This window comes from Pseudorca crassidens, chromosome 8, assembly GCF_039906515.1.
Source record: "Pseudorca crassidens isolate mPseCra1 chromosome 8, mPseCra1.hap1, whole genome shotgun sequence".
In the NCBI taxonomy this organism is placed as follows: Eukaryota; Metazoa; Chordata; class Mammalia; order Artiodactyla; family Delphinidae; genus Pseudorca; species Pseudorca crassidens.
The window spans coordinates 73,746,642-73,768,741 of record NC_090303.1 but is presented as its reverse complement, the minus strand read 5'-3'; the positions used below and the strand labels follow the sequence as shown (position 1 = coordinate 73,768,741).

At 37.6% G+C, this 22,100-nt stretch overlaps 1 protein-coding gene across 3 annotated transcripts in view; it reads left to right on the top strand.

Annotated features, from left to right (window-relative positions):
* The window catches only part of TFEC (transcription factor EC), a 155,931-nt gene that overhangs the window by 100,054 nt on the left and 33,777 nt on the right, over positions 1 to 22,100 (top strand). For 2 of the 3 annotated variants that reach the window (XM_067746793.1, XM_067746792.1), the window contains exons 2-3: positions 154 to 405; positions 18,589 to 18,675. In XM_067746793.1, the coding sequence (XP_067602894.1) occupies positions 226 to 405; positions 18,589 to 18,675 (267 nt within the window). In that variant the 5' untranslated portion in view covers positions 154 to 225. The remainder of the gene's footprint in view (positions 1 to 153; positions 406 to 18,588; positions 18,676 to 22,100) is intronic. The other variant, XM_067746794.1, reaches the window with a different exon arrangement.

Below are 22,100 nucleotides of genomic sequence, written 5' to 3'. Positions count from 1 at the left end.
TAATATCTTATGTAAATTATGACAGAAGCATAGACAATAAATTAGAAACAAACTAGATGTTACAGTGTTTATTGTCATAATCCAGTTGTTGAAAGTGGAACTCATCTACCAGATGATGCTACACATTGCATTTGTTTGGTTTTTATTTGGTAGGTCCCAGCACACCTGGAAAGTTCTGCTAGGACTCAGCTACAGAAAGTTCAGAGACAGCAAGTAAAACCTTTCATGACCCTTGACCACCAGATCGTCCGCCAGACTCTTAAACGGTCACACCCTCCAACACCAAGCAGTGCACTTCTGGTACAGCATGGACACCAGTCTCCCGAGAGTAACATTGGACCCACTGGAAATCCACTCACCAAGTTGCTAACTCTTGGGAAAGAAGATGACAATGTGGAATGGCATGTATGTCTAATGGCTGCTTATGAAAATATATCATCAGTTTCTTGGGAAAAAAAATACCTCAAGAAATTGAAGTCAAATTTTTATAGTAAACATTCCATATGCAAATTTATTTAACAAAAGGATGTCTTAATTTATTAATTTGTAATAATTAGTTATGCCCATAAGAATTGTTATGCATAAAATATAACAATTCATTTTTTAACACTCATTTCAGTTTTGTATCAATGTGAGTCAAAGCAGGTTCTAATAGTAATATGTTAAGAAGATTTAGCTTTAATTGTAATGGTTTTCTGATAACTTTAGTTAAAACATTTATCAACAGTTACATTATCTGAAGTACCCATTAAGATAAAACAAGCAAAAGAATAAATAACAGTAAACATGTGCTCTAGAAATGTTTATCAGAATGAGACTAATAATCTTCTTGCACTTAATATTTTGTAGAATTATATCGGAATTTATTACTATTGATTATCTATCCATTCATTTCTATTTTCAACAAATACTTGCCTACCATTTACTAAATAAGAGGAAATTAGAGGTGCTGAGGATACAAAATTAATGAGTGTCTAGCTTCGTGGAGTTCATAATTATTGTGACTTGCTTGTAAATGAACCTTCAAAAAATACTGAAGAATGAGTAGAAGTGGGAGAAAACTAGAACTAGAAAACTAGAACTGGGAAAAAGAGTTCCTTTAATATCTCAATGTAGAAAAACTACATCAGTAACTGAGCTTTCTATTCTTTTCTTTTTCTTTTTTTCCATTTGATTTTTAGATGGAGACATGGTTCTATGATCTCCCAGATTTAATCTCCCAATCTACATTCCTGGTGATTATTACTGATTTCAGGTCACTGCTTTTTAGCTAAGTCTGTAGCCTCCAGGTACAAAATAGATGTTAAGTATATCATTATTTGAATTCCAAATGTTAGAGGAAGATTTTCTTTTGCAAATTTTATGTTAATCTAGAAAAGAGAAAAGAATAAGGACCTGGTAGATTGTTTAATGTAATATAAAACAACCACAAAACAGGACTAGTTGAAATCTAAAACTAAACATAGATCTCTACATGTATATTTACTTAAACTTTTCAGTAGTGGATATACAAAGAATTTTCAAAAAAAAATGTAGAACTAGGTTCTCTATTCACTCTATGAAGATAATAAAAATATATGTAGGTTGAAAATCATCTGTACAATAAATATTAGAACTCACCCAATACAACTTTTCTTACAACCACCTTCTTCCCAAGTTCATTTCCTTGTGTGGAAGAGTGATTCCCAAAGGAAAAAACAAATCGCAAAGGATATGCATATGCCAGTCAATTCTAGGCAAAACCCAGAAAATGATCTTATTATGTGTCTTATGAAATATGTCTTCTAAAAGATGAGAAAGGATAACTAACATATATCAGTCTTCTCGGTTTTTCTTAGATAACATTTTTATTCCTTAGGCACACAGATTACCTTTTATTTTATAATAAGTTTGTATAAGAGAAATTTACCTGATCTTAGTGGACCTTTAGGTGGTGTCAGTCAAAAGGAGTTGCATGGCTGGGAAGGGTTGAAAGCCTCATTAATTGCAGTGGTCTAGGGACAACATGCACATTGGCTGCAGACAAACACTTTCTATTTTTTTAACCATTGTTCTTTAAACTGTGTATATAAGTCTCTTCAACCATTAATGTCAATCACAATTTTATTCCATCTGTTATAGTTTTAATGTGTGTTTTCTTTGAATTTGACTTATCGTGTACACATTTTCACATAGTGCCATCAATTCCAGTCTTGCTATCTTTAGTAGCTAAGATGTATCCTACCTTGTTGCCATTTCCTAATATTCTTTTTTTTTTTAAACATCTTTATTGGAGTATAATTGCTTTACAATGTTGCGTTAGTTTCTGCTGTATAACAAAGTGAATCAGCTATATGTATACATATATCCCAATATCCCCTCCCTGTTGCGTCTCCCTCCCACCCTCCCTACCCCACCCCTCTAGGTGGGCACAAAGCACCAAACTGATCTCCCTGTGCTATGCAGCTGCTTCCCACTAGCTATCTATTTTACATTTGGTAGTGTATATGTGTCAATGCTACTCTCTCACTTCGTCCCAGCTCACCCTTCCCCTTCCCTGTGTCCTCAAGTCCATTCTCTACATCTGCGTCTTTATTCCTGTCCTTCCCCTAGGTTCATCAGAAACATTTTTTTTTTTTTTAGATTCCATATATATGTGTTAGCATGCGGTATTTGTTTTTCTCTTTCTGACTTACTTCACTCTGTATGACAGACTCTAGATCCATCCACCTCAATACAAATAACTCAGTTTCGTTTCTTTTTATGAGTCAGTAATATTCTATTGTATATATGTGCCACATCTTCTTCATCCATTCATCTGTGAGTGGACACCTAGGTTGCTTCCATGTTCCAGCTATTGAGAATAATGCTGCAATGAACATGTGGTACATGACTCTTTTTGAATTATGGTTTTCTCAGGGTATATGCCCAGTAGTGGGATTGCTGGGTCATATGGTAGTTCTATTTTTAGTTTTTTAGGGAACCTCCATACTGTTCTCCATAGTGGCTGTATCAATTCACATTCCCACCGACAGTGCAAGAGTGTTCCCTTTTCTCCACACCCTCTCCAGCATTTATTGTTTGTAGATTTTTTGATGCTAGCCATTCTGACTGGTGTGAGGTGATACCTCATTGTAGCTTTGATTTGCATTTCTCTAATAATTTGTGATGTTGAGCATCCTTTCATATGTTTGTTGGCAATCTGTATATCTTCTCTGGAGAAATGTCTATTTAGATCTTCTGCCCAGTTTTGGATTGCGTTGTTTGTATTTTTGATATTGAGCTGCATGAGCTCCTTGTATATTTTGGAAGTTCATCCTTTGTCGGTTGTTTCATTTGCAAATATTTTCTCCCTTTCTGAGCATTGTCTTTTCATCTTGTTTATGGTTTCCTTTGCTGTGCAAAAGCTTTTAAGTTTCATTAGGTCCCACTTGTTTATTTGAACTGTGATTAAAAATCTTCAAACAAACAAAGCCCAGGACCAGATGGCTTCACAGGCGAATTCTATCAAACATTTAGAGAAGAGCCAACACTTATGCTTCTCACTCTTCCAAAATATAGCAGAGGGAGGAACACTCCCAAACTCAATCTATGAGGCCACCATCACCCTGATACCAAAACCCGACAAAGATGTCACAAAAAAAGAAAACTACAGACCAATATCACTGATAAACATAGATGCAAAATCCTCAACAAACTACTAGCAAACAGATTCCAACAGCACATTAAAAGGATCACACATTAAAAGGATCACACACCACCAAGTGGGGTTTATCCCAGGAATACAAGGATTCTTCAATATTCACAAATCAATGTGATACACCATATTAACAAACTGAAGGATAAAAACCATATGATCATCTCAATAGATGCAGAAAAAGCTTTTGACAAAATTCAACACCGATTTATAATAAAAAAACTCTCCAGAAAGTAGACATAGAGGGAACTTACCTCAACATCCTAATATTCTTTGATTGGTGCTAAGAGTCATTGTCACAAAGCAGAAAGTTTGGAGTCTTCAGAGTCAGGCACCTCTCTCACCAACATTTCTATGGTTTGAAGAGTTGTCTTATATATAAATTTATATATTTATTTACATTTTATTTTTGGCTGTGTTGGGTCTTCATTGCGGCAAGTGGGGGCTACTCTTCATTGTGGTGTGTGAGCTTCTCATTGCAGTGGCTTCTCTTGTTGTGGAGCACGGGCTGTAGGCACACGGGCTTCAGTAGTTGTTGTATGTGGGCTCAGTACTTGTGGCTCGCGGGCTCTAGAGTGCAGGCTCAGTAGTTATGGCACACGAGCTTTGTTGCTCCACGGCATGTGGGATCTTCCTGGACCAGGGCTCGAACCTGTGTCCTCTACATTGGCAGGCGGATTCCTAACCACTGCACCACCAAGGAATTCCTTGAAGAGTTGTTTTGATGCTTACATTTCCAGGTGGGTTGGGGGGAACTTCTGTCATCTTTTATTTTTATAATTATTTTAACATTATTTTATTTTTTCAGCTTGATTGTGAAATAATTGACATAATCATTATATATGTTTGAGGAATACAGCATGATGATTTAATTTACACATACTGTGACATGATTACCACAATAGGTTCAGCTAACATCCATCTTATCATATAGATACAGTAAAAAAAAAAAAACAAAAAGAAGAAAAGAAAAAATTTCCTCTTAACGACTTTCCTGTATGTCATACAACATTGTTAAATATAGTCATCACATTGTAGTACATTATATTATATAAGTACTAGTTGTAGTACTTATATAAGTACTAAGGTACTTATTTATCTTAGTACTGAAGTTTGTATCTTTTCACCACCTTCCTCCAATTCCTCACCACTCCGACCACCAACTTCTGGTAGCCACAAGTCTGGTCTCTTTTGTTTGTTTGTTTTTCAACATCTTTATTGGAGTATAATTGCTTTACAATGTTGTGTTAGTTTCTGCTCTATAACAAAGGGAATCAGTTACACGTATACATATGTCCCAATATCTCTTCCCTCTTGCATCTCCCTCCCTCCCAACCTCCCTATCCCACCCCGCTAGGTGGTCACAAAGCACCAAGCTGATCTCCCTGTGCTATGCGGCTGCTTCCCAATAGCTATCTATTTTACATTTGGTAGTGTATATATGTCCATGTCACTCTCTCACTTTGTCCCAGCTTACCCTTCCCCCTCCCCATATCCTCAAGTCCATTCTCTAGTAGGTCTGCATCTTTATTCCTGTCTTGCCCCTAGGTTCTTCTGACTATTTTTTTTCTTTTATTCTTTTCTTTTAGATTCCATATATATGTGTTAGCATATGGTATTTGTTTTTCTCTTTCTGACTTACTTCACTCTGTATGACAGTATCTAGGTCCATCCACCTCACTACAAATAACTCAGTTTCGTTCCTTTTTATGGCTGAGTAATATTCCATTGTATATATGTGTCACATCTTCTTTATCCATTCATCTGTTGATGGACACTTAGGTTGCTTCCGTGTCCTGGCTATTGTAAATAGAACTGCAATGAACATTTTGGTATATGACTATTTTTGAATTATGGTTTTCTCAGGGTATATGCCCAGTAGTGGGATTGCTGGGTCGTATGCTAGTTCTATTTTTAGTTTCTTAAGGAACCTCCATACTGTTCTCTATAGTGGCTGTATCAATTTACATTCCCACCAACAGTGCAAGAGTGTTCCCTTTTCTCCACACCCTCTCCAGCATTTATTGTTTGTAGATTTTTTGATGATGTCCATTCTGACCAGTATGAGATGATATCTCATTGCAGTTTTGATTTGCATTTCTCTAATGATTAATGATGTTGAGCATTCTTTCACATGTTTGTTGGCAATCTGTATATCTTCTTTGGAGAAGTGTCTATTTAGGACTTCTGCCGCTTTTTGGATTGGGTTGTTTGTTTTTTTGATATTGAGCTGCATGTATTGCTTGTATGTTTCGGAGATTAATCCTTTGTCAGTTGCTTCATTTGCAAATATTTTCTCCCATTCAGAGCGTTGTCTATTCATCTTGTTTATGGTTTCCTTTGCTGTGCAAAAGCTTTAAGTTTCATTAGGTCCCATTTGTTTATTTTTGTTTTTATTTCCATTTCTCTAGGAGGTGGGTCAAAAGGATCTTGCTGTGATTTATGTCATAGAGTGTTCTGCCTATGTTTTCCTCTAAGAGTTTGATGGTGTCTGGCCTTACATTTAGGTCTTTAATCCATTTTGAGTTTAATTTTGTGTATGGTGTTAGGGAGAGTTCTAATTTCATTGTTTTACATGTAGCTGTCCAGTTTTCCCAGCACCACTTATTGAAGAGGCTGTCTTTTATCCACTATATATTCTTGCCTCCTTTATCAAAGATAAGGTGACCATATGTGCGTGGGTTTATCTCTGGGCTTTCTATCCTGTTCCATTGATCTATATTTCTGTTTTTGTGCCAGTACCATACTGTCTTGATTACTGTAGCTTTGTAGTATAGTCTGAAGTCAGGGAGCCTGATTCTTCCAGCTCCATTTTTCTTTCACAAGATTGCTTTGGCTACTTGGGGTCTTTTGTGTTTCCATACAAATTGTGAAATTTTTGGTTCTAGTTCTGTGAAAAATGCCAGTGGTAGTTTGATAGGGATTGCATTGAATCTGTAGACTGCTTTGGGTAGTAGAGTCATTTTCACAATGCTGATTCTTCCAATCCAAGAACATGGTATATCTCTCCATCCGTTTGTATCATCTTTAATTTCTTGCATCAGTTTCTTATAGTTTTCTGCATACAGGTTTTTTGTCTTCTTAAGTAGGTTTATTCTTAGGTATTTTATTCTTCATGTTGCAATGGTAAATAGGAGTATTTCCTTAATTTCTCTTTCAGATTTTTCATCATTAGTGTAGAGGCATGCAAGAGATTTCTGTACATTCATTGTGTATCCTGCTACTTTACCAAATTCATTGATTAGCTCTAGTAGTTTTCTGGTAGCATCTTTAGGATTCTCTATGTATAGTATCATGTCATCTGCAAACAGTGACAGCTTTACTTCTTCTTTTCCAATTTGGATTCCTTTTATTTCTTTTTCTTCTCTGATTGCTGTGGCTAAAACTTCAAAAACTATGGTGAATAATAGTGGTGAGAGTGGGCAACCTTGTCTTGTTCCTGATCTTACTGGAGATGGTTTCAGTTTTTCACCATTGAGTACAATGTTAGCTGTGCGTTTGTCATATATGGCCTTTGTTATGTTGAGTTAAGTTCCCTCTATTTATTGTCATTTGCTTCTAGGTATTTTTGATTTCCTCTTGATTTCTTCGGTGATCTCTTGGTTATTAAGTAGTGTGTTGTTTACCCTCCATGTGTTTGTATTTCTTACAAATTTTTTCCTGTAATTGATATCTAGTCTCATAGCGTTGTGGTCAGAAAAGATACTTGATATGATTTCAATTTTCTTAAATTTACCAAGGCTTTATTTGTGACCCAAGATATGATCTATCCTGGAGAATGTTCCATGAGCACTTGAGAAGAATGTGTATTCTGTTGTTTTTGGATGGAATGTCCTATAAATATCAACTAAGTCCATCTTGTTTGATGTATCATTTAAAGCTTGTGTTTCCTTATTTATTTTCATTTTTGATGATCTGTCCATTGGTGAAAGTGGGGTGTTAAAGTCCCCTACTATGATTGTGTTAATTTCCCCTTTTAGGCTGTTAGTAATTTCCTTATGTATTGAGGTGATTCTCTGTTGAGAGCATAAATATTTACAATTGTTATATCTTCTTCTTGGACTGATCCCTTGATCATTATGTAGTGTCCTTCTTTGCCTCTTGTAATAGTCTTTGTTTTAAAGTCTATTTTGTCTGATATGAGAATTGCTACTCCAGCTTTCTTTTGATTTCCATTTGCATGGAATATCTTTTTCCATCCCCTCACTTTCAGTCTGTATGAAGTGGGTCTCTTGTAGACAGCATATATATGGGTCTTGTTTTTGTTTCCATTCAGCAAGCCTGTGTCTTTTGGTTGGAACATTTAATCCATTCACGTTTACAGTAATTATGGATATGTATGTTCCTATTACCATTTTCTTAATTGTTTGGGGTGTTTTTTTGTAGGTCCTTTTCTTCTCTTATGTTTCCCACTTAGAGAAGTTCCTTTAGCACTTGTTGTAGAGCTGATTTGGTGCTGCTGAATTCTCTTAGCTTTTGCTTGTCTGTAAAGCTTTTAATTTCTCCATCAAATCTGAATGAGACCCTTGCTGGGTAGAGTAATCTTGGTTGTAGGTGTTTCTCTTTCATCACTTTAAGTATGACCTGCCAGTCCCTTCTGGCTTGCAGAGCTTCTGCTGAAAGATCAGCTGTTAACCTTATGGAGATTCCCTTATTTGTTACTTGTTGTTTTTCCCCTGCTGGTTTTAATATTTATTTTTTGTATTTAATTTTTTATAGTTTGATTAATATGTGTCTTGGCATATTTCTCCTTGGATTTATCCTGTATGGGACTCTCTGTGCTTCCTGGACTTGATTAACTATTTCTTTTTCCATATTAGGAAGTTTTCAACTATAATCTCTTCAAATATTTTCTCAGTCCCTTTCTTTTTCTCTTCTTCTTCTGGGACCCCTATAATTCAAATGTTGGTGTGTTTAATGTTGTCCCAGAGGTCTCTAAGACTGTCTTCAATTCTTTTCATTCTTTTTTCTTTATTCCTCTCTGCAGTAGTTATTTCCACTATTTTATCTTCCAGGTCACTTATCTGTTCTTCTGCCTCAGTTATTCTGGTATTGATCCCTTCTAGAGAATTTTTAATTTCATTTATTGTGTTGTTCATCACTGTTTGTTTGCTCTTTAGTTCTTCTAGGTCCTTGTTAAACGTTTCTTGTATTTTCTACATTCTATTTCCAAGATTTTGGATCATCTTTACTATCATTATTCTGAATTATTTTTCAGGTAGACTGCCTATTTCCTCTTCATTTTTTAGGTCTGGTGGGTTTTTGCCTTACTCCTTCATATGCTGTGTGTTTCTCTGTCTTCTCATTTTGCTTAACTTACTGTGTTTGGGCTCTCCTTATTGCAGGCTGCAGGTTTGTAGTTTCCATTGTTTTTGGTATCTGTCCCCAGTGGCTAAGGTCGGTTCAGTGGGTTGTGTAGGCTTCATGGTGGAGGGGACTAATGCCTGTGTTCTGGGGGATGAGGCTGGATCTTGTCTTTCTGGTTGGCAGGTCCATGTCTGGTGGTGTGTTTTGGGGTATCTGTGGCCTTATTATGATTTTAGGCAGCCTCTGTGCTAATGGGTGGGGTTGTGTTCCTTTCTTGCTAGTTGTTTGGCATAGGGTGTCCTGCACTCCAGCTTGCTGGTCGTTGACTGGATTTGGGTCTTGGCATTGTGATGGGGATCTCTGGAAGATTTTCACTGTTTGATATTACATGCAGCTGGGAGGTCTGTTGTGGACCAGTGTCCTGAACTTGGCTCTCCCATCTCAGTGGCAGAGTCCTGATGCCTGTTTGGAGCACCAAGAGCCTGTCCTCCACACAGCTCAGAATAAAAGGGAGAAAAGAAAGAAAGAAAGAAAGAAAGAAGAAGATAAAATAAAATAAAATAAACGATTAAAATAAAAAATAATTATTTAGAGAAAAAAATTTTTAAGCAGTAAAAAAAAAAAAAAAAAGGCAAGACAGAACCCTAGGACAAATGGTAAAAGCAAAGCTATACAGAAAAAATCACATAGAAGCATAGACATACTCACAAAAAGAGAAAAAGGGAAATATACATATATATATCATTGCTCCCTAAGTCCCCCTCCTCAATTTGTGATGATTCGTTGTCTATTCATGTATTCCACAGATGCAGGGTACATCAAGTTGATTGTGGAGATTTAATCCACTGCTTCTGAGGCTGCTGGGTGAAATTTCCCTTTCTTTTCTTTGTTCTCACAGCTCCCAGGTTTCAGCTTTGGATTTGGGCCTGCCTCTGCATGTATTTCGCCTGAGGGCGTCTGTTCGTCGCTCAGACAGGATGGGGTTAAAGGAACCGCTGATTCGGGGGCTCTGGCTCACTCAAGCCGGGAGGAGGGAGGGGTACGGAGTACGGGGCGAGCCTGCGGCGGCAGAGGCCGACAGGATGTTGCACCGGCCTGAGGCGCGCTGTGTGTTCTCCCGGGGAAGTTGCCCCTGGATCACTGGATCCTGGCAGTGGCGGGCTGCAGAGGCTCCCAGGAGGGGAGGTGTGGATAGTGACCTGTGCTCGCACACAGGCTTCTTGGTGGCAGCAGCAGCAGCCTGAGTGTCTCATGCGCAAACAAGCCTCTCGGGCTGGTGAGTGCTGGTCAGCTCCGATCCTCTGTGCGGGAATCTCTCCACTTTGCCCTCCGCACTCCGGTGGCTGCATTCTCCTCCGTGGCTCTGAAGCTTCCCCGCTCCGTGCCCCCGCAGTCTCTGCCCGCTAAGGGGCTTCCTAGTGTGTGGAAACCTTTCCTCCTTAACAGCTCCCTCCCCCGGTGCAGGGCCCGTCCCTATCCTTTTGTCTCTGTTTATTCTTTTTTTTTTTGCCCTACCCAGGTACGTGGGGAGTTTCTTGCCTTTTGGGAGGTCTGAGGTCTTCTGCCAGCGTTCAGTAGGTGTTCTGTGGGAGTTTTTCCACGTGTAGATGTATTTCTGATGTATTTATGGGAAGGTGATCTCCAGGTCTTACTGTTCTGCCATCTTGAAGGTCCTCTGATCTCTTTTTTTTTTTTTTTTTTTTTTGCGGTACGCGGGCCTCTCACTTTTGTGGCCTCTCCCATTGCGGAGCACAGGCTCCGGACGTGCAGGCTCAGCAGCCATGGCTCACGGGCCTAGCTGCTCCACGGCATGTGGGATCTTCCCGGACCGGGACACGAACCCCCGTCCGCTGCATCGGCAGGCGGACTCTCAACCACTGCACCACCAAGGAAGCCCCTCTGATCTCTTTTTCTACGAGGTTTTTTTGTTTTTGTTTTTGCTTTAGTTTCCACATATAAGTGAGATCATGCAGTATTTGTCTTTCTTTGTCTGACTTCCTTCACTTAGCATAATGCCTTCAAGGCCTGCTTTTGCTGTATCCCGTAAGTTCTGGTTTGTCATGTCTCTATTTTTGTTTGTCTTAATAAACATTTTTATTTCCCTTTTAATTTCCTCTTTGATCCATTGAATGTTCAGGAGAGTGTTGTGTAATTTCAATGTGTTTGTGAATTTTCTAGTTTCCTCTTGTTGATTTCTAGTTTCATGCCATTGTGATTAGCAAAGACACTTAGTATTACTCCATTCTTGAATTTGTTAAGACTTGTTTTGTGGTCTAACATATGGTCTATCCTAGAAAATGTCACATGTATACTTGAGAGTACACATGTGTATTCTGCTGTCAATGGACAGAATGTTCTTTGTGTATCTTTTAGGTCCAGGAAATCTATAGTGTTGATCAAATCCACTGTTTCCTTATTGATTCTCTGTGTGGATGATCTATCCATTGTTGAGAGTGGGGTAAAAAAGTCTTCAAATATTATTGTTTATAGTAACTATACCATTTATTTTTCTCTTTAGCGCTGTTAGTTTTTTCTTTATATACTTAGGTGCTGTGATGTTGGACTCATAAATAGTTACATCTTTTTGATGCATTGACCCCTGTATCATTATATAATGACCTTCTTTGTCTCTTTTTACCATTTTTAGTTTAGTCTGTTTTGTCTGATGTAAGCAATATAAGCTGTCTACCCCTGCTTTCTTTTGGTTACCACTGCTTGAAATGTCTTTTTCCATCCCTTCACTCTCAGTCTATTTGTGTCTTTAAGGTGAAAGTGAGTCTCCTGTAGACAGCACATTTTGGATCTTCTATTTTTAATCCATTCATCCATACTATGTCTTTGAATTGGAGAATTTAATTCATTTATATTTAAAGTAATTACTGATAGATAAGGGCTCACTACAATAAAATGTTTTTAGTTGTTTTCTGGTTATTTTGTAGCTCCATCATTCCCTGTTTCTTATCCTGCTATCATTTTTTGTGTTCTGCCTTTTGGTATCAATATGCTTTGACTTCTTTATTGAGTTCTTTTGCGTAATTACAATACTATAAGATTTTCCTGTGTTTATCATGAGGCTTACATAAAATAACTTAAACTTATAACACCCTATTTTAAATTGCTAGCAACTTAACTTCAATAGAATTTGTATTCTTTACACTTTTACTTCTTCTCCCCGTCACACTTTAGGTTATTGCTGTTAAAATTTATACTTTTTTAAATATTGGGTTATTAATAATAGATTATTGTATTTCTTAATTTTGTTTAGTTACCTGTCTATGTTTCCATGTAGGTCACTAAACTTCCTTAAAAGGATTATTCTGAATTCTTTATCTGACAGTTCATAGATCTCCATTTCTTTAGGGTCAGTTATTGGAGTTTAATTAGTTTCCTTTGGTGGTGTCATATTTACCTGATTTTTTATGATCCTTAATTCCTTATGTTGGTATCTGTGCATTTGAGTAATAGGGCTCCTCTTGCAGACTTTACAGGTTTGCTTTGCCAGAGACAGTTCTTCATCAGTCTGCTCATTTTGGGTTTCTGGTGTGTCTGCCACTAATGCCTTTGGGCAGGTGGAGCCTGATATTATGATATATTTGGGTGAGGCAACTGTTAGAACTCTGAAGACAGGGATTGGGGGTTGTGCCGCTAGCTGAGAGCAGTTGGATAGGACTGTTGGCTTTGTTTCTTACTCAAGTGAGGCTGTAGAATGGGCTCCACAGTTGCCTGAATTCTCTGATCAGGCTTACTAGATGGTTGGGACTGGATGTAGCTGGTGGGGCTATGAATTAGCTTCCCTGTCCTAGCAGGGAAGTAGGTCAGGGCCCAGGGCCTGTGCAGTTCATTGTTTGGAGGCCTGAATAAGGCCTGAGTATGCACTGAATACCCTGGTCAGATGAGGCCACTGATTTTGCTCTGCAGATAGGGGAAGCCATGGCTGTGCTCTCTGTTCAAGTGCCACTGTATGTGGGACTGTTGAATGGGCTATGCAACTTCCCATGTGTTCTGGTTAGGTTTCCTTGTTGGATGGGCTGAAGGCTGTATTCAATGATGAGCAAGACTATGAATTAGATTCTCTGCCCAGACACAGTTGCAGAAGCTGCTCTAAAACAAGTGAAGCTCTTTGTTGTCTTAACTCAAGCTGACCCACACCCAAGTTACTTGGCTGAACAGGGCTGCTGGCTTTGCTCTCCAGACTATCAGTTCTGTCTGCCCTTTGCTCAACTTGAGTGCTGCTGTGCTGCAAAACTTTCAGGTATTTTTGCTAGCCCTTCTGATCAGTTGGGGCCAGAGGAATAGCCTTCCAGACTATTCTCAATTTTCCAAGGAGGTTCTCAGTTTGAGAGACGCCAAGAGCTACCCTTGGCTATGAATTAATCTTCCTGCCTGTGCATAGCATGGGAAGACCCCATGACTGGTACTGGCTTTGCTCTGTGGGTGATCTGCTCTGCCTGTCCACCTGCCTCTTGACTCAAGCCCCACTGTGCCACACAACTTCCAGGAGTTGTCACTAGCTCTTCTGTTCAGATGGGGCTGGAAAGTACTTTTCACTGTGGGTGGGGCCATGACTCAGCACCGTGACTGGGTGTGGACAAATGGGCTCTAGGGCTGATAAAACTCCTTGAGTATCTGAATCAGTCAGATCTGTGCCCCCTCCCCCCAAGTTACCTGGTCAAAGTGTACCCCTGATTTGGTTCTGCAGACCAACGATGTCGCTGGTTGGATTTACTAGGCAGGCACTGCAGATACGAACTGTCTGCCAAGATCTGTGTGTTGATTGTTGCAAGCCCCTCCCTGCTTCTCTGTCACAGATTCCCAGTGGCTGGGCCCCATAGATTCCTCTGCAATTACCATAGTGCGAGATCAAAGTAGGGGCTCCCACAGAGCAGCCCACAATGTTGAAGGAGATTGGTTGTCCGCCCTGGGTTCTCTTTTCCCTCTGGACGAACCAGTGGCTCAGAGAAGACCTCTCTGCATAGTGTTGCACTGTCCTACAGGAGGGTCAATGTGGTCAACGTGTAGCTGCTTCTCTCGCCTTCTGATGCAGTCTGCCTTGATCTCTGAGGTTCAGTGGGTATTTCAGCCTCACCCCCGTGCTCTAGGATTCTCTTAGTGGTGTCTTGTTTCTGAATAGATGTTAATTGTTCTTCTCATGATGGTGAGTGAATTCAGGAGCTAACTAAGTTGCCATCTTGGTGATGTCACTCTGATGCTTACATTTTTTGAAGTTTCTAACACAAGGGCAGTGAGATTGCTCAGGATTTGGTGGCTGTTGCCATATTTTTGTGTTTCTTTCTTCTATGCTTGTCCTCCTGTGACATCACGGAACATTTCATTAATTCAAAGACCCCAGAAATCATAGCTACCACAGAAGAAATCTATGAGAGCATCCATAGATTTAGGATTTGGGGGTTGCAATTAGGAGTAATTAGGTGATTAAAGCGCTCCAAGACAATCAGATATAAAGTCAAATAAGCATTTTATAGCATGGGTCTTTCCAAGATAAAATTCAAATTTGTACTCACGGCACACAGGACTCTTCCACACTTAACCCTTGCTACCCTACCCAGACTTATCATTACACATCTGCAGGGTACTGTGTTCTTCAGCCATATGGTTCACTAGTGATTTTCACAGCGGCCAGGTTCTTCCTTATATCCTTTCTTTACCAACTACTCATTCAATCTCCATTTATCTGGATAATTCTGACTGACTCTTCAAAATTCGTCTCAGGTTTCTTCTTTCCCTGGGGGTATTCTGTGTGGATTAGGTGCCTATTCTCTGAGTTTTCATAGTAACACCTATATCATGTGGATAAAAATTGCTCTTGTCATAGCATTTTTACAGCACATGCTATATTTTAATTATTCCTTGTCTTGTTTTTCTTATCCTCTGTACTCTACAAGAACTCTAAGTTGAAGGGAAGAGAAAAAAAGGGAAGCAAATACTTATACTATTATGTAGAAAAAGCTATGGTATATGTAGAAGTGCAGAAGTGCTGTTCTGCTTCAGAAGTATGTCAAGTAGACTTAGAGGAAAATGGCTAGTGGGGCAATTTAGCCAAGTAAGATAGCATGAGCAAAGAATAGGAAACAGCATGAGGTGATGACAAAAGGTCACACTAGAGAAGCAGGTAATAGACAAATCACAGAAAGGCTGGTGCTCCATGTTAAGTAATTTCAAATCCTTGAAAGGCTTAAATGTAAGGGCTAGGGCGACATAATCAGATTTGACTTTAATATCACTCTGTCAACTATGTAGAAGAAGAAACCTGGGGGGAGGGAGCGACCAGTGGGGAGGTTATTTCTATAGTACAATGAGAGATGATGAGGCCTTATATTAGAACATGTTAGAACTGAGGTATCTGTGAGACCACAACGTGGAGATGCTGGTGACAGCTAGATATCAAAGTTTGTCTTGAGGAGGAGTAATCTAGACTGGAGGAAGAGATTTAAGAGTTGTCAGCCTATGGGTAGTACTTGAAAATTTGAATGAGGAAGAAAGCTCCTGAAGAACATGAAAACAATGAGGAGAGTAGGAAACCAAGGGTGGGATTGAGGAGATCACCCACATTTAAGGGGTGGTCAGAGGAAAAGGACTGTAAAGGTAAAGTAAAAAGATAACTAGTGTGGTGCCACTGAAGGAACCTGTTTAAAGAAGGAGGAAATGACCCACACACTCAAATGTAGTGACTGAGTCTAGTAAATAAGGACTGATAAATATCTGTTGAATTTATCAGTCAAGCAGTCAAAGAAAATAGCAACAAAAGGAATTTCAGTAAGATGGTGAGCAAGAACCATTCTACTTTGAATTCAGAGTTAACAGGAAGTAGAGAGAGAGAACTCCTGGGGAGTTAGGGGTGGTTGGGCAGAAAGATAATAGGGTAAAAGCATAGAGAGTCATAATGAAAATTGTTCAGTTGATTTGCCATAGGGTGTCTAAATTGGATCTAAATGGAATATTGCATTTGATGAGTGAGATAATTGAATTTAAAATTTCAGAAATGGAGTGGTATAGACTAGAAGGTGATAGGACCCAGGCATGGCCTAGAGAATAGGTGAACAGAAGGCTAAATTCAGATTTATGACTTTGAGAGTGGTGAGCTAAAATATTCAACTACAATTGAATTTATTTTTCATAGATTTCTGACAGCTGTTGCTACAGAGTTTTTTTAGGTTTTTCTTTTTAGGTTTTTTAGGTTTCATGGTTACTTGGTATTATTTTTTTATTATTTTTGCTTTAACATTTGATCTTGAATTTTATATGGTCTAATATTAACATTGTTACTGTTGCTTTCCTTTTGGTCATTTTTGTGGTTCATCTTTGCACTTTATTTTCTGCTTTCTCTATTGTTTTATTTTAAATGTGTCCTTTATAGACAAAGTATTACAATACCTTTGAAAAATCCAATTTGAATGATAATTTCTTGAGCACTATGTTAACTCATTTACATTCTTGTAATTACTTTACCATTAGGATTTAATACTTACCTTTTTTCACGTTTTTTTTTTAATTACTATGCTTTCTGTTTCCTTATTTGCCATCTTTTTTTCTATCCTCTATTGGATAGGTTAAATTTCTCTCTCTCTCTTTTTGGTTACACCTAACTTAAGACACATAGCTATATTTCTTCTTTATCTATGTCATTGTTTAACAATATCTATGTCATACCCTTAAGTAAAAGTCTGTCTGAGTATGGTCTTCTCCTTCTTGTTCTCACCTATCTTTCTGAATTGATATTTTTAGAATGAATACACACACATACATTCTTCTTATTTAGACCACAAACATTTTACTGTTACTTCCTCATTCTTATATTTTGTATTGATTTCATAGTTTTATTTATTATCTGACTAGTATACTTCCTGAAAGAGTGTTTTCCGAAGGTCTTTTTGCCCTAAAACTTGAGTTTTTATGTCTAAGAAAAGCTTTATTTCATGCACACACTTAAAGGATATTTTATTGGTTATAAATGTCTAGGTTCAAAATTCTTTACCTTTAACACTTCAAATGTTATCCCATTGTTTTCTTGCACCCAGGGTTGTTGAAAAGCTTGATTCTTAGTCTTTTGTAGACCTTTGCTTATAATCTTTTCCTTTGTCCTTGAGCCTCATTCTTTCCATAACTATTATTTCTATTTTTATTTTAGTGAAAATATTGTGTTCTTCCTTTGTATTTCATCATCTTCATTTATCACTTTGAGGACGCTTATTCTGCTGATTTGTAATTCTTCTTTTGTCTAATCTGTTCATTCTGTTTCATCTGATATAAAATGATGTGTTTGTTGTCTTTCTTAAAGTAGCAACTGGATTCCAAGGTGATTAATTATGAAGATTCCTGGAAGCTGTGAAGCAAAGTTTTGGTTTAGATTTTAAAGTCAATTTAGAATAATAGAAGAGACAGCAACTCCAACAAATTAGGGGAAAAGATAGTCATGTAGGTGGATGACAGAAATTATGGATAGAAGTGTTAGAGGCAAAAGTAGAGTCTCCAAGGAGGATGAACTTTGACATGTAGGAAAGAAGGGTTTCCTTCTGGAATAGAAGAAACCTGAGTATGTTTATAGGTAAGAGGAAAAAATGAGAGATGCAGGAGACTGAGTAATTTATGATGTAAGCTTCCAGAAAGAAAAGGGACAAATGACATGTGTAATTTTTATTGAAACTATCAGAAATGCTCCAAAGTAAACCACTTACCATGAATTGTGTTTAGCATCCTTCTTCCCTCAGGTTTCCTTCACATCTGTTCAATACAAATTTGTTGTCCATTTAATGGTGGAGTAGTAATAAGAAAAATGTCATGAAATTAAAATTTGAGTTTGGTAACAATCAATAATATACTTGAAAACTTTCAGAAAGTGGACTAACCAAAAGAAAGAAAACATGTATATTTATTTTCCTAGATCCTTTAGAGATCTCTCAGTGCACATGGAATAACATCTAAAGTCCAGAACAGGGCCTAGAGCCACACTCTGGAATATGATACCCAATGGCCACGTGTGTGTGTATGTGTGTGTGTGTTTGTTTTTATTTTTTTGTGGTACGCGGACCTCTCACTGTTGTGGCCTCTCCCGTTGTGGAGCACAGGCTCCGGACGTGCAGGCTTAGCGGCAGTGGCTCACGGGCCCAGCCGCTCCGCGGCATGTGGGATCTTCCCTGCCCGGGGCACGAACCCATGTCCCCTGCATCGGCAGGCGGACTCTCAACCGCTGCGCCACCAGGGAAGCCCCCTATCAAAACATTTTAAAAGAAAAATAAAGTTTGTAGGAAGTCATCTCTCTACAAGCTAAGTATATGAGCTCTGGCTCAAGGTATTCATGATAATCACTCTATTTATGCAGATACTAATTTCCAAAGGACTAACCCAGGGTGATTTGCCCAGCCATCACCTGCCAGCTGGCGTAAGCTAATGCAAGGAAAAGCAACACAGATCAGAGTGTCAGGATTACTTCATTTTAAGTTCTAAAATATTCTGCGTTTTGATACACATATAATCTAAATATTCTAAAAAAACTTTTAAAGATTGCTAAATTTTTTCTCTCTGAACTCAGACTGACGTGCAACTTTTATCATTATGCACAATATTCTAAATGTATTATATTTTGCTAGATGGAGGACGTTATTGAGGATATAACCGGTACGGAATCGAGTTTTAAAGAGGAAGGAACAGGCTCTCCTCTGCTAATGCAAAGAACAGTAAGTGTTTCCAGACCTGAGGAGGTCAATGAGATTAAAATCAATAATAGCATATGATGATAAAACAAGAAATTTCATTTGATTAATAAGTGGTGTTTTCTTCTGCACTTTTGAAACAGGTACAAGATAGATAAATATTAAAAAAATATTTATTGGGGCAGAAAAAAAGATACATAATTTTATTGAGGAAGACAATAGGACGTGTACTATTCTATCTGTCTATCTATCTATCTACTTACCTACCTAATCTCTATAAACACCATCTAATTATATATCTAGTCTGCTATAGCATTTTCTGTGAAATCTTCAGATTTCCTTTTGAAGCACAACATATCATAATACCCTCATAAGTTCATGGCTAAATTTTAACTATTTTACCATGACTAACAGCTATCAGATTCAGAGGCTCTACACCTTATAGAGGAAAGAAAAAAATTATAACAACAAAAATATAACTTTACTTCTGAGCCAATAACCAGAGGTTAAAGATGAACTGAAGAAAGCTAGAAGAGCCTCACACTACTTTAAGGCATGTAGACAGATTTCTGTGTTGAAATCACAAATTCCTGAAATAATATGCAGTGAAGAGTTATCTTATCTCCTATTTGATTACTGTTGCCTTCTCATTGTTCATTTATTAATCTCTAGAAATGAATCTGTAAAGGGTGTGCAAGCTCTTTCTATACAGTTTGAAGGGTTGTTGTTGGTTTGTTTATGGTTTTAGACCTTTGAGAAAACATGAGAAAAAATATGAAAGATTGTGATTTAATTGTTAAACATTTCATTTAAAGAAAGTGAATTCTGACTAGATACTGTTCATCAGTAAATCAGTGGGCTAAGTTGTATTAATATTAACAATGGACATTTTAAATTTAAAACTTTAAGAAAAAAATTAGACAAAGCATCCCTCTTTTCTTTATTAATTCCCAAATAGACTACAAAAAGGAGAATTATCTCTTTCCTCCTTTTCTCTCGTACAAAGGACCTCCACTTTATAACAAGTCATTAATACCACTATTAGACAAAGATCAAATGAGGTTTAAAATCTAGGTTTTTTTTGAAGGTTTTTTTGGTGGATTTTTTTTGTTTGTTTTTTGCCTGTTTGTTCGTTCGTTTTTTAGAATGAAGTGACAATTCTTTCTACCTCTTCTCTCTTCAGGTTTTAAGCAGCATATTTATAGGAAATCTAACAAATTATCTATATAAATGTTATTAATGCTAAGTTTCCCCATCTAATTCAACAGCATGAGGTTACTATTTTCTTAACTAGTATTCAACTTCTGGGTCTGAGGAAATGATATTAATTTCCTGCAATCTTCTCTTCCTTGTATGTGGTACTTATTTCATTGAAATTGTATATTGAAACATTCTCTTTGTCAAATTATCTTACTTGTTTTGTAGAGGTTGCATAGATTGCTTATTCCATGCAAACTGGTGACAGTGAGTATTGGGAATTTGCTTTTGATATACAGAATGTAAAAGATAGATACTACTGGCCTATTTGTACTTATATAAAGAAGTATCTGCTGTTGGCCAATCAATAATCATTGATAAATCAGGATCAAGATATAACCCCAAGCAGTTCAACTGACCAAATATTTATTCAATAGTTATTATATGCAAAGCACAATACGTGCACTATAGGAAACTAAAAGTTGAGTGAGACACAATTCACATATCAAGAGGCAACATGATAGTGAGGCAGTGCAGTGAGGCACACCTGAGAGACAGGGAGGGAAAGAATATGGATCTTGGTATTAACCCAAGTTGTCATCTAGGTATTGTGCAAGTCACTTCTCTTTATTTCACTTTCTTCTTCTGCATTATGAGAATAATTGAAAATATTTATTGCCAAAGCTATTTTTATATTAAATCTTGGTAGATGGCATATATATATATATATATATATATATATATATATATAATTTTTTTAAATGCTAGTCAGAGAGTTGCCCTGGAGTTTGACTAAAGTAGAAACCATGCGAAATTGAGATATTTTTGGAATGCTTTAGGAAAAGATGATATTTGAGATATAGTTATAAAGGAAGGTTAAGATTTTAAGAGGTAGACATGAAGGCAGCAAAGTATAACAAGTTGAGAGAACAACATAAGAAAAGGCAAGAAGTCAGAAAAAAAGAATGTATAAGAATAGGTGGTAGAACAGAGATAGGAAATTCTGAAGGATATTTATAGTTCATGTGGATAAAAATAAAGACCTGTTAGATTCAGAGGAATGCTTTGAGTAAGCATTTTAGCTAGTGAACTTTTGGTTGTAGATGATAGAACCTGGCTAATATGGGGCTTAAGTATGAAAGGAATTTGTTGGCTCATGTCATCCACAAATTCCTAAGTAATATTGTATGTGAACATCCCTCCATAACTTTGCCTTTGTTCTGTACTGGCCTTATTCTCAGCTGTTGAGCAGACACTATCACAGCTTATTCCTAGCTATGCACACAATTCTTCCTTGCTAACCCAGTTTTTTTTCAGACATCCACTCCTTCACAAGGAAGAGGAAGTTTCTGATTAATTTAAGCCAACCCTGGTGACCCTGTTTCCCTGGCCAGAGATTGTTTTAAGAATGAGCTTGTGTTGCAATTCTGGCAAGTTGAGCAGGTTCCTGGGGTCTTCTAGAATTTACTTTAGCCTTTAAAGGAGACCCAAGAAAGAGAAGGTTTTGCCTCTCCATGATGTTGTAAGACAATGTGACTTATGTAGTCATTTTATTGCCCAGAAGGTAAATAAACTGAGGAAAAACTAAAGAAACAAAGAGAGGAAAATCTAAACGGAATGCAAAGAAATACTGCTTATATGCCCCTGGAGAATTCTTTACCTATGGATCTCACACATTAAGTAAGATTTTTTTCCTTTATTTTATAAGCTAATTGTGTCAGGATTTTCTGATTGTCATAACCAAATGCATCCTGGTGGATACATTAAGTCAAGCTTAAAAACTTAAGAGGAGAGCTTCCTTTCCCGCTTAGTTCCAGTTCAATCTCTGGGCTAATTCCTTGTGGAGCAATTTCTGTCATATATCTAACTGTCAGCTAATTTTTCTGGGTCTTGGGCCCACGCTAGAGCTGTGAATCAGGCAGCTCCACAAAACAAATTATCTAGGTTAAGAGTGAGAACCAGGAGAGCAGGAGTTGTTACCAAAATAAATGTAAATGAATTCTAGAGAGGCTGAAACAACAGATGCCCATAATGGTAAGCTTCAAAAGTGAGGATATTTATCAATAATAATAATTTTTCTTAATATCTCACCTACTATGTCACAGGCACGTTGCTGAGTATTTTACATATTTTCTGTAGTTCTCACAGAAATTGCAAAGTCTTAGGGGCAGTCTACTGATTGTGCTGTTAGTCACTTTGGGGTTCTTTTGTTGTGACTTAAGCAGAAAACCTTGAGTGTAGATTTATCCCAG